The sequence below is a fragment of the Amblyomma americanum genome, chromosome 1, assembly GCF_052857255.1.
Source record: "Amblyomma americanum isolate KBUSLIRL-KWMA chromosome 1, ASM5285725v1, whole genome shotgun sequence".
NCBI lineage: Eukaryota > Metazoa > Arthropoda > Arachnida > Ixodida > Ixodidae > Amblyomma > Amblyomma americanum.
Window position 1 is genome coordinate 159,581,424 of NC_135497.1, and position 12,689 is coordinate 159,594,112.

Here is a 12,689-nt window from a genome sequence, read left to right on the forward strand (position 1 = left end):
GGACTGCGCCGGCCCGCTGCTCCCGGGTGGGCCCTGCGGACGGCGGTGGCGAACGCGCGCGCCAACGAACGTGTTCCATGCGTGGGGGCAGTTGTCATAACAACTGAGAATAGGAGTTGATCCTTGCGCCAGGCGACTCCCGGCGCGCGCGTCTGCGCCCCCGGCTGGTCTGCAGACGCCGCGGGTAAGCATGGGCAGATGCGGCCCCGCTGCTGCGTTTTCGTTTGCGCCGCTTCCCTTTTGTCAATCTTCGAGCTGGTCTCGGCGTCAGCGTTTCTTTGCGCCTCGGCCGCGCCCGCTGCGAAGACTCCCTACTCTCGCTGCCTGGCGGCGGTTGGCTCGCCGTTTTCGGAAAGCTGGCAGCGGTGCTGAGAATCACGTTGTTGGCTCCAAGCTAAGCGATTGTGCTCCTTGTGGTTAGCGCGGCTGCAAGGCTATGCAGGTCGTCACTTACTGCTGGACAACGTAGAGGAAGCGCTTTCTATTCTAGCGGTTCTTTTTCAAGAAGCGCCGACGGACCGCACAAGAAAAGGAAGTGCGTTAACGAGGTTGTTATCGTCGCGAAGGAGCCAGCGTCCACGCGACACTTGTTAACGGGCGCGGCAGGCAATGCAGCACGCCATTTCGGTTTGCTCGTGTGGAACACTGGCTAGCAAAGTTTCGTCAACAATAGAATCCTTTTGCATGACAGAGGTTCTTTCTGAAATGCACTTTTAGCAGTTCAGAAAACCGTCTTGGTCGCACATTTTGCTCTGTGCTCCAATATGGTGTTTGATGTGGCCACTACATGCTTTATGCGGTTTCCAGATGCTAAGTACTCATTCACTGAGCCGAAACGAAGAATAGAAGGTTTAGCATTGCAGTCATGTCCTTTAGGAACGCCGCGCTGTAATAATTGTTTTGTAGCTTCTTAGTTTACAGTATTTTATTTATGTGTCCATCTACGTGGCAATCGTTGCAGCTTGCTCACATCCGACGAGTTTGCCTGGAACATGAATCACGTGATAAAATGATTTGCAGAGAAAATTAGTGTTTGTGAGGTTGACGCGCCATGCATTGCGGGACTCGTGTATCAAAATTTATTCAAGTGCAGCCAAAGCATATGTCCCCGTCTAATTATGAGTTCATGACGAAAAACGAAAGAAATCACGGCAACGCTTCATCAAACATTCTGCAGCATTTTCTTCTGAAAGAGGGAAATATGCAATTGATTCTTTCATCCTACTTGTTTGAAAACTGGGGAACGCCAAGTTTAAGCACAGTTTGATGAGAAATCAGTGTATGAAGGAAGCCAGCAGCCACCGAACCCAAGGAAAGCATAGGAAATGTTTGTCATTTGTCTTTAATTTGTGGTTTTGATCAATTTGAAATTAATAGTGTAATTATTTTATCGCTTGAAGATAACTGATTAGAAAGCAGACGGAAAAAACAAACATATCTTGCCGGTGGGATACCAACCCATGGCCTCCGAATTTCGCGTTCGGTGCTCTACCAACTAAGCTGCGGCGGCGGCTGTGTAATGTTTTGCTTTCGGAGGGTTTTTTTTTTGCGTGTATCCGAACCTTGAGAGTGCTCACCAACACTACCTTCGTCCATAGGGGCGGGCGTAGTACGTCCTGTAATACCGGGGGCGTGACGTGCAACGTGATCGAACGTGGTTAGCAATAAAATAATCACACTGTTATTATCGGCGAAGTTGCGCTTATATCGCCGTTTCCTTCTATATACCTCAGTGAAGTACACTAAATTTTGACGTTACAGCCATCGCTGGGCTGTTGAAACCGAAATCCAAAATGCATGAGCGAGAAAAAATTCAATATTGAACTATTTAGTGGACGCGAGCGAATACCACATGGCGGCCCAGGTATATCAATGACTTACGTATCATTACAAACAAGAGAAGAATCAAAGAAAATTTTTGTGTCTATGTTTCTTTAATGTTTCTTCATCAGAGAAGGAAAGTGAGTGAATGATAATTTAGGTTGAAGAAAATTTTCCTGAAAGTGAGGTAAGAACATCATTCTGGGGGTGGGAGCTGAACTCTGCTAATGATTTCACTTTCTCATGTAATATAAGAGGGAGGGGGAATAAAAGTGAAAGGAAGCGAACAAATGGTGCAAATGGTATTAAACGGCATTTCAGAATCTCGCTAAAAAAAGGAGAGAAACAAAGGAACCAAGAACATAAGAAAGAAAGCAAAGCAATGCGCTGATGTAAGACGTGCTCTGTTGCCAATTCATGGTGCTCAAAGTTACAGTTGCAGGATTTTTTTCTTTTTCGAGTACACACGACGAGCAGTGCACGAAAGACGCTTTCGAAAGTACGTTGTGTGACCAACCGGGCGAGTGAGAGGATAATTGTCGTCGTGAATCTCCGAATTTACTAAAATCATGAATCGCTATTTTAATCCCCGCATTAGCGCGTACGTTGATTGTAGAAGCTTAAAGGCGGCCGTATCCTTGGGCTACTCGTTTTGATCACAGCTCTTGCAGCAGTTGAGAACGGGTTCTCGGTGCATGCCCCGCATTTAGTGCTGAAAGTCAATCGGTCTGCCCCGCACTGGACCGACTTGATCCCCGCCCGCTGACGGAGATGCAGAGTGTCGGACGGTGGCCGCAAAGATCGTCGGTTCTGAAGGCCTGCCAGGCGCTGCTCCGTTCCTTGAGTCCGTCGTGCCTGCGTGATGGGCTCTGGCTTTTCCGTGCGCTGGGTCCATACTTCCTTTCTATACGGAGCTGTCGTTTCTCTTTGCCCTCTATAATCCCCATCCCTTTTTCCATTGTGCAGGGTAGCAAAGCAGTGCCGGCTTCTGGTTAGCCTCTCCACATTTCTTTCTCCCCTCTCACTGTCTCTTGTAGCACGCACGGTTTGGATACATATTGACCTCCATGCTTCAAGCCGAATCCCCGTAACTGCGCGTATGGGACAGTGACGATAGGCGCAAGACGACAGTGACGATAGGTGACAAAGCTGATGCGTGTGGTGTTTCTTGGATTTCGCTGGGCGAGTGGGGAATGGAAAAAAAAAACATCACGTTGCTCTGTCGCTTTGTTCTGCGCTGTTGGCAGACAGCACCCATACGGCTGATCGATGCACGTGTTTGGGCGCCGAAACGTCAACGGTTTTCGTGTGTGAAACTTAAGGCGAGTGCACGTTTTTTGGCAGTCACTAGGCGCTGTACTCAGCAGCTGTTTATTAATGAAGACACTTCCGAACAAAGCAGTTATTAGCATATGAACGCCATATTTTCAATGATTAACTAACTATTTCCCCCCCGAAACCAGCATAACTTTAGTATACAAATAAAATATGCTGCCTGCTTATACGCAGCTCTATTTCCTTCCAAGCGCAGCGCGAAGCTTCAGTGGGTGTTAACTGTGTTTTGCCACTTCGGCTGTAACTTTATTAAGCGATAAACATTAAAGATGTTACATTGAAATGAAAGATTAGAATCTCCACTTTCACTGAAGTGCACGACTTATTGCATATGCGCTTCACCCACCTGTGCACAAGTCTGCGAATGTCATTGTAGAATAGTAGCGGTGGCTGTTTTGTCTCGCCCACATTACTGTCGAGACGTTGGGCCATTGGACCTCTAGCTGTTTTCTAAAGTAAAGGAATTCCTGCACGCTGTGTGTTTGTCGTCCGACAAAGAGGTCCCCCTGAGACGTCGTCAACATCCACCTCCACTCTTCTGCAACAACGAAACTGTTTCTCCGCTGGAAATGAGTGTATCTTAAAGTGACATGCGCTCCTGTGTGGGAAAGGCGACATTCGTAACTTTCATTTGAATGAGTCGCCTTTCAAACCCGTCACTGAGCAAAAGGTTCGATCCCGGGCGGAATAACTTCTTGAACGTCCCCTCGTAACAACTGTCGTGACGCCAGGTTAGCTGGCCGCACCAGAGCCCGAACGCGGCGAGTATACCGGTGCGCGCGCGCCACGTTGCGAGCGGGCCCCGCATGAGCGCCAGCGCGGCAGAGGCGGTGGCGCTCAGATGGAGGTTTATGTCTGTCCTGGCCTCGTTATTGGAGTCACGCTGGCCCTGTCGACGGGAGGCGCAGCATCTCGAGCGGTACGCTACATTTGTGTCTTTGCTGATAAAAAACTTTAAATGTGTAAGGCTGTCTGCGCAAACGTCGTGGAGGCACGACCGCAAAAGTGCTATCTCCTTCCTCGGCTGTCTCTTTTTATTTTGCACGGCCGCTGCCGATCTAGTTGTTACGTGGTCGGCCTGCCTCCCGGCCGATCGGCTGCCGAGACAACGGCCGAGTGTTTAATCTGGCGAATATATTTTCCAGCCCTTTTCGTATTTCTTGCTTCGCACTCCCGCGGCGAACAACGCGGGTGCGGCTCGGTCACGCAGAGGCCGTCTGAGGAGGCGACAACGGCCCGCTCTCTGTCATGTGTGTCGCTCATGTTTTTATGTGCAGACAGGACACGTCGGCACGGCCCGGCGCGCCGAGAACGCGTTCCCCGCGCTGCCGATGCCTATCTCGGCGCTTGAGGCGCGGCCGTTGCCGTCCCGACGCTGCGGCGGAGCTTTTTCTCCGCCGCACTTGTCATCGGTGCATGCGCCACCGAATTCGCGGCAGATTCTGCGCGGGAGGCTGAGCCTCTGTGACGAGGGCGGTGACGAACCCGGGAAGAATATTCGATCTTCTAGGGTGAATTTGAATAAGCTCGGCTGATGTACGCAGCTAAATTTCCTTGCCGTGATACGTCGCTAACGGAGGCCATCGGTCGGGGGGCGTGTTTGAGATGACATCTCATTGAGGAGAGCGACGTCTGTGGGTATCGTGAACAAACTCTGTATAGCACTTATCATCATGCCTTACTTACACGGCTGTGAGGGTGCAAAGTAGATCTCTCTCTCACCTTTTCCTTTCTTCCTTCTTTTTTTTTTGCTTGTTGCTCTGCCTAGCTTAAGAAAGCATACCTCGTACTGTGTCATCTGTAACTTACGTGGGAGGATTTTTTCCGAATGTTTAGGTTACGCACCGTGACAAGCGTGCTCCAGCGACTGTGAGCCGTATACGCATGCATATGCATCCAGACGCTACCGGCATTCGCCTTGCGCGGCTGAAACCGCCTGCTGTTGATAGCCCCCTCCTCCTCTCAAGCTGCACCTCTGTCAAAGACGCTGCGCGTAGCGGACGCTGATGCACCACAACCGGCGGCGAGGGGAAGGGCGGGAAGGGAGTCGTTAACTTTACGACGTCAGCCGCTGCCAAAGGACGGTGCGCAAAGAAGCCGAGAAGTACAGTTTTAAGCAACGGGGCGCACGCTTTGTGGCGTCGCGTACTTTTCCCCGAGCGGAGTGAGTTGTGTTAGGAATCTTGGCCTAATCGCGCTTATCATCGGTTCCAGGGTCGCCTTCGACAACAGGGGCGAGAAGAGAGGGTAAGGAAAGGGAAAAGAATTCCAATAAACGCTGCAATGCTTCACGCCGTAAGCCTTTCAAATAAATTAATTTCGTGCAATTTTATCGTCTGCCTGCGTGCAGCGCCCCGCCTATCTGCACCCTAACCTTTTCGGGGATAGCCTGTGCGTGGCGTGCGAGTGCGTGAACACCATCGGCCTCCAAAGAGCTAATCAGGACACCTGAATTGCTGACAGAAGACACGAGCTGTGCTGGTGCCTCCTGGTATCTTGCTTCGTCAACGGAAACAAGCGAAGCGAAGGTGGTGCCCACCGTAAGGACGCCATCAAGCCGTAACTTCACGGAGAGCCGCGAATCAGTGGCAGCATTCCATTTGCTGCTCCGCCTGATGATTTCATCCGATCTCCTCCGCCAGAAAGTCTCGCGATTTTGGTTTGTTTCCGCAGCCGCATGCTGATCTCATAACTGCGTTCGCAGTGTGCCAGGCCCACCGCGCACACCCCGTGCCGAGCCGACCGAACACATTAACCGCCTGCCTCGCAGCAGGAACCCGAAAGCGCCTGCATGCGTGGGGCGAGAGAGAAGGAGAAGAGGAAAAGGAGAGCCCGGCTCCTTGGGTATGCGCGGCACGGGTTTCGCTAACGGCGTTCGGCGCGCAGCTCCCCCCCCCCCGAAAGCGGGCAACCCGTTGCCGCTTTATACGCGCTTTGTGGCCGGAGCGTTCGCAGCATCACTTCTCCGCACGTGAAATATTGAATGCTGGGCGCCGCCTCGGAGTAACGCGCTTGACGACTCTTCCGAGCCCATTGGACGGGGAAGCCTTCCCGGCGCTTCGGGAAGCGTACCAATCTTGCGGATGGATAGTGCGCTGGCTGCGGCCCGAGGTGGCGCGTCGGCCCGTGTTATTCCGCGCCGCTGCTGCTGTTGTTGTCATCTGGGCATGAGCGGTTTGTGCGGCTTCCCTCCCCACCCTCCGCCCATACATCTATATGTATGTGCGTTCATTCGCATCGCTGCTCGCGGCGCCTCCATCTCGAGCTCCGCGTCCCGCGCCGGCTCCAGAATCACAATTCCACTCGTATACGACTGCGCTCCTCCGGAGATGGCTTCCTCGCGGGGTTATTTGATGCCCGGAGAGCAGCGGCGGGCAGGTTGCACGGCGTCCTTTCGGGGATGCGCCGCCTAATTGCGTTTCCTCGGCGCGTTCTGCGTCACTTGCGCGATGGTCGTCAAAACGGAAAAGGGCACTGCCGCCGCTTTCAGGCTGATGGCGGCGATGATGTTCTGCGAGCGCCGTCGAGCGCGCTTGGCGAGGCCTCATCGCGATGCACTCCTTGAAGGGCCTCGCGCGCTGTTGATGCCTGCTTACTGCAGTTTTACCGCGCTCCTGGTGCGGGTCGGCTCTCACCCGTTACTCACTACGAGACATCTTGAACACACGATGCAACTCACGCCAAGCCATCGGCGTTAACGCAGCAGGGCCTTCTGCTGCATTCTGTCCTTAGCGATTTCGACCGGTGCTTGTGCTTGCATGCTTCGAAGAATTTGTGGATCGCTTGCAACCGTGATGATCACAAGATTTACATTACTTTTCATTTTCTGGCGCAGCGGAGGATTTTTGGGTCAGTCTTGGAGGATTCAGCGCAATCCTCCTGCGCAAAAGTTTTTGTTAGTGGGGGAGGGGGAGCGACCTTACACCCCCCCCCCCCCCCCCCCGGTCCAATAAATCTACCTCTGCTTCGGCGGTGACTACCAAGTTTTCAACTAGGATTATTTATAGTGAGCAGTGCACGCTTCTAACGTCAAAATGCGGTCACGTGCACTTTTTAGGATTTGCAAGACATACTGTGCTTCGTGTGAGCGCTCCAGTGCTCCGTTTGTGCTCCGCTATACTTACGCCTACAGATTTCCACTACTACGAACATGACGGAACCATACGCGGTTACTTCTCATGTAAACGGTGCAGGTTTCTTGTGTACTTGCTGTGCATTTCTTGTTTGTGTATTTTCATTTTCTGGTAAACTACGCAATTAAAACTGGCGTGTTCGAACGACACTAAGGAAAATTTGTGCTGTGAAAAGCAGAAAAAAACTTGAGTCATGAAGTTGGAAGATTGTTATTTGTGTTTAAAAAAACCTGGCAGCGCTTGTTAAGAGCAGTGTTGGTACATCTGAAACTTGCACATAAGTTGCCTGAATAATCCAGAAAAAGAGAAAAGCCTGTGGCTGGTGCGTTTCATAGCAATTATGCACTAGTTCTTATACTTTCGTCAGTGCCAATGAAAGTGTATCGTCAGCTGCATGCGAAGAAAAGGCGTTTCGAGTAAAGTTTGGGATTAGAACCAAATGTAACGTTTCGTTTTTTCGGAGTAAGCTCATGGCGATCCGAATAGCGATCGGCGGCGGCTCGTGCATGCTTGCTGCCCCGAGCAGCAACAAAGGCGCCAGCTTTTACGAGTTTCGCTCACAGCTGCGTCTTTTCGTCCTCCGCTGCGCAGGTTCGGGCCGAGGCGGGAGCAGCACTGGCGGCGAAGAAGAGAGCAGCGACGACGAGCACGTGTGCGGCCGCTGCCGCGCCGAGTTCCCCACGCTCGACCATTTCCTGGCCCACAAGCGCTGCTGCCCGAGCGTCGAGTCGATGGGGCTGCCGGGCAGCACGCCTAGCCGGCTGTCGTGCAGCGACGACGACGCGGCAGGCCGCCAGTCGGCGTCGGACGCGGCCGAGGTGGACGAGGAGCCCTCGGTGGCTGCACGACTGCCCTCCACCCACGTGGCGCTGGAGGCTCTGCAAAGCACCAAGGTGGCCGTGGCCCAGTTCGCCTACGGCAGCTCCGGAGGCCCCGCCGAGATCGCCGCGCTGCACGAAGCGCTGATGGCGCTCCAGCAGCAGCAGGTCGTTCAGCTGCACATCATCCAGCAGCTGCAGGCGTACGTGGGTGCGTCGCCCGCGCTTCCGGTGAACCTGACCAGGGCGGCTGACAGCACGCCGCCTCCTCCGGCGCCGCCGCCGCCGAGGACCGTGCCCAGCCCCGAAGCCCCGGGGGGACAGACACACGCGACCCCGCCGCCGCCGAACACCGTGGTCGACCTGGCCACCAAGGAGAGCGCGGCCCCTGAGCCGGCCGATCCGCCCGCCGCGGAGTCACCGCTCGGGGAGCCCATGGGTGGCACCCTGCTGGTGGCGCCGCCCGCGGGGCCGCCGCCGCCAGACGAGCCCAACACGCTCGAGCTTCTGCAGCGGCACACCGAGAAGGCGCTGCAGGACACAATGAGCGGCGGCTCGTTCCTGCTCAACGGCCTCGGCTCCCCGGACCCGAGCCGGCTGCGCAGGAAGGGCGACGGCCGACCCGACGAGGCCTACCTGCGCCATCGGTGTCGCTTTTGTGGCAAGGTGTTCGGCAGCGACAGCGCGCTGCAAATCCACATTCGCTCCCATACCGGGGAAAGACCCTTCAAGTGCAACGTTTGCGGGAACAGGTTTTCAACGAAGGGCAACCTCAAGGTGCACTTTCAAAGACACCGTGCAAAGTACCCACACGTGCGAATGAACCCGCATCCTGTTCCGGAGCACTTGGACAAGCATTTCCCGCCTTTGGAGCCTCCCGGGGATCGCAGCCCGACATCGCCCTCCGGTGCCACGTCGTCGCCGCCGCCATCGCTACAACCTGCGCTGGCACTTCAGCCAGCACCATTGGGAGTCTTGGTCAAGGCCGCGGCGCCGCGGCCTGAGGACCTTGTCAGGCCCAGCTGCAGCGGCGCACTGGCATTACGAGCCACCAGAAGCACCTCTCCCGGCTCCGAAAGGACGAGCAATGTGACTACACCGATGACGTCGGCGGAGCTCGAAAGCGAGCGCCCTTTGAGCCTAAAAGCCGAGCCAGAGGATGAAGCAGATGACAAAGTGTCGGACGAAGACAGAGACTCATGCGGGGTGAGCGGCTCTGCCGACGACTCTATGCCGTTCACATCAGCTGGGTCATTCTTGAGCGGCTCCTTCTCGACGCTCCAGACGACCGCAGACGCAGCAGTTCCACTTCATGCGGATCCCGCTTTCTACCAAGACTTGCTGCCGAAGCCTGGAAGTAACGACAACTCGTGGGAAACCCTCATGGAGGTGACGAGGCCGTCTGAGACCTCCAAGCTGCAGCAACTGGTGGACAACATAGAGCACAAGCTGAGTGACCCGAATCAATGCGTGATATGTCATCGTGTGCTCAGTTGCCGCAGCGCCTTGCAGATGCATTACCGGACACACACTGGTGAACGGCCATTCCGCTGCAAAATCTGCGGTCGTGCGTTTACTACGAAAGGAAATCTTAAGACACACATGGGAGTGCATAGAGTCAAGCCACCGCTACGCGTACTTCACAAGTGCCCTGTCTGTCACAAACAGTTCACCAATTCTCTTGTGCTTCAGCAACACGTCCGTATGCACGGCTCTGAAAGCTTACACGCGACGCAGAGCTTTCAAGGGACGTCGCAGAGGCCAACACCGCCACCAAAGACGTCTTCGTCACCTCCGCCGAGTTCTCCAACTTCACCTGCACCTGAGCAGAAGAAAGAAGAAGGTCGGTCGCCCTCCCCTCAGCCTCTGATGCGACCGCTCAGTCCTGAGCGCCCGCCGTCTCAGCTGACGTCGTTAGCAGCACTCGAAAACCAGGTTAAAGGCATCAAGACGTCACTGCAAGTGCCAGCATTGCCCTTTGGTCCCTTTGGCATGGGTCTTTCGTCTGGCTTTGGCCGCTTCGATGACCAGTCGCTTCTGCTGGGTCGAACACCTGAAACAGGGCAACGGTCTCCGGCGTTTTCGCCACGAGCTGGGTCCGAACTGTCAACCGGCGATGAAAGGTCGACTCCAGGGGCGCCGTCGCCGTCTGGCGGCACTTCGCCGCCCGTGAATGGCGGACCACTAGACCTTACGCCGCGGACGTTGCTCGGTCGGCCAGCGGACAGCTTTTCTGGGCGATTCTTCGCTGCGCCGCCACTGGGAGGGCTGCCGTTTCCTGGCGCCGCGCCCGGCCGCCCCAACACTACATGCCAGATATGCTTCAAGACGTTTGCCTGCAACAGTGCTCTCGAGATCCACTACCGGAGCCACACCAAAGAGCGACCGTTCAAATGCAGCGTCTGCGAGCGAGGCTTTTCCACAAAGGGAAACCTCAAGCAGCACATGCTGACGCACAAGATCAGAGACCTGCCGGCCACGTTGTTCGCGGCCACCCCGAGTGCTGGGGCGAGCGGACCAAGTCCGGCCCCGAGCCCCGGGCGCTCTGCGAGCCCCTGCTCCGAGCAGCGGCCAGGGGCGAGCCCCGACGAAAGCCGGACCAAGAGGGTGGAGCCGGGCGGGCCGCCGCCGCCTCCGCCGCCGCCGCAGCATCAGCCCCGGAGGCCCCCTGGGCTGCCCAGACACGTGTGCCACGTGTGCAACAAGCCCTTCTCGAGCTCTAGTTCTCTCCAGATCCACATGCGCACACACACTGGTGACCGGCCCTTCAAGTGCTCCGTGTGCGGCCGCGCCTTCACCACCAAGGGAAACCTCAAGGTGCACATGGGCACGCACATGTGGAACAACGGCAGCTCACGCCGCGGCCGCCGCATGTCTATCGAGCTGCCTTCGCTGCTGAGCGGGCCCAAGGCCGACTTTGTGCCGCCGCCACCGCCGCCTCACGAGCTGTTCTACCCCTACCTTGGGCCGGCCTACCTGAATGGCATGCTGGGACCGAAGGCGAACGAGATCTCCGTCATCCAGGGCGCCAGCACCGAACCCCGGCCGGGAGACGAGGCCGAGCCGCAGAACGGCGCCTGGGCCTGGAAGATGGCCTGTAACCTGTGCGCCAAGATCTGCGGCTCGTCGCTCGAGCTGGAGGCTCACCTCAAGGCGCACCACCGCAAGGAACTGGAGGTCCAGTCGCCTGACAACGTGGCCGTCTGAGGCCGCCCGCACCCCTAGTCCATGCCCTCCCCTCTCGCCCCCTTCCCCGTAACTTATTGTCTCGCCCTCATCCACGAGTTGGTTATGTCTTCTGTGATAGTGCACCTCCACGACCTCCCGAACTGCCGGAACTGTTTTCTCCCTCGTGTAACCTCGTTTTCATTGGTTCGGCCCCCCGCGGCTCTCGGCCCGTGAGTGTACAGTGTTTCTGGGGCGCGGCCGCGAGCCCCCCTCCGCACCTCCCCTGAGCCCCCGCCAGCCGTCGGGCACAGCTGAGGGCCGGGGGAACCACGCGAGTGATACCTGGGCTGTGATATGTGTGGTGCCCCCGGCCCTTTTGAGTTTGCGTTCCCCCACCCCTCCACGCGCGCCATGCTCTACGACGGCAAAATACACTGGGCATTCCATTGCTACACACACGCGCAAGCGGATGCATTCCGTACCTCCTCCCCGTCTCCAAGCCCTGGGCCGTCCCCGTTCAGGCGTAGCGCTCGACGGACCCCTCCTGCCGCCCTTTTTACCCACCCTCCTCTTCGTTTCTCACTGGGCACGGTAATGCGCACGTGCTTCGGGCGACAACGTGAACAGACAAAAGGCCAACAATTCACGTGACACTGTTTGTACTCTTCGAGATGCTCTCTGCAGCGTTGTTGAAGCCACAGGCGCGAGGGCATAGATTACAGTGAGGATCAAAGCGTGCGATACCACGTGTACGATGCGAGCTAGCAATGCTGTTAAACGTTGCCGAAATCGCGGAACTCCAACAGAAACAGAGGCAAACTCGACAGGGCGTGAGCCGACTTTCTTGTCTCGTGCTTATCGCCGCTTTGGCATGTCTCTAAAAACCGAGAGGATAGACTCTTTGGAGCTACAGCGATGAGAAAAGAAAAAAAAAATGTCCTCATATCTCTCTTCTACTCCGAACACAATTCTTTGGTCCTTGCGAATGTTGTCCAGAGAAGCCTACGATCTTGGAAGCTTCTGACCAGTGTTGTGAACAACGTAGTTCAACTTGCATTCTAACTAGCGGCAGCATTGTTAGGAAGTCAAAACTGAAGTGGCGGAGGCGGTCCCTTTCATAATGCGTATTTCATGCCGAAGTTGTTGCAGTTTCTTGTGTGCAATGATTTCTGATATTTTTTTTCGGCAGTAAGTATGTCACCGCGCTGAGTCTAACTTATATGTAGAAAGCACTGTATTGAGATCATGGAAAAACGAAAGAAGGACTGATCACTTCAGGGAAGGCCTAGGTAAAGCTTAAAATTTTCCCAGATTGCGGGCTCTTTCCACTTTCTCTTCCCGTTCTTCTGATCTAATCCAATGGCGCGGCACGCTCTTATGATAAGCGTGTTACTAACAATCTACTGTGTTTACT

General features: G+C 55.4%; 1 protein-coding gene across 2 annotated transcripts in view; it reads left to right on the forward strand.

Annotated features, from left to right (window-relative positions):
* The window catches only part of LOC144114048 (sal-like protein 1), a 149,132-nt gene extending 136,933 nt beyond the window's left edge, over positions 1-12,199 (forward strand). For both annotated transcript variants that reach the window (XM_077647498.1, XM_077647499.1), the window contains one exon: positions 7,881-12,199. In XM_077647498.1, the coding sequence (XP_077503624.1) occupies positions 7,881-11,314 (3,434 nt within the window). In that variant the 3' untranslated portion in view covers positions 11,315-12,199. The remainder of the gene's footprint in view (positions 1-7,880) is intronic.
* Positions 12,200-12,689: the final 490 nt, after the last annotated feature.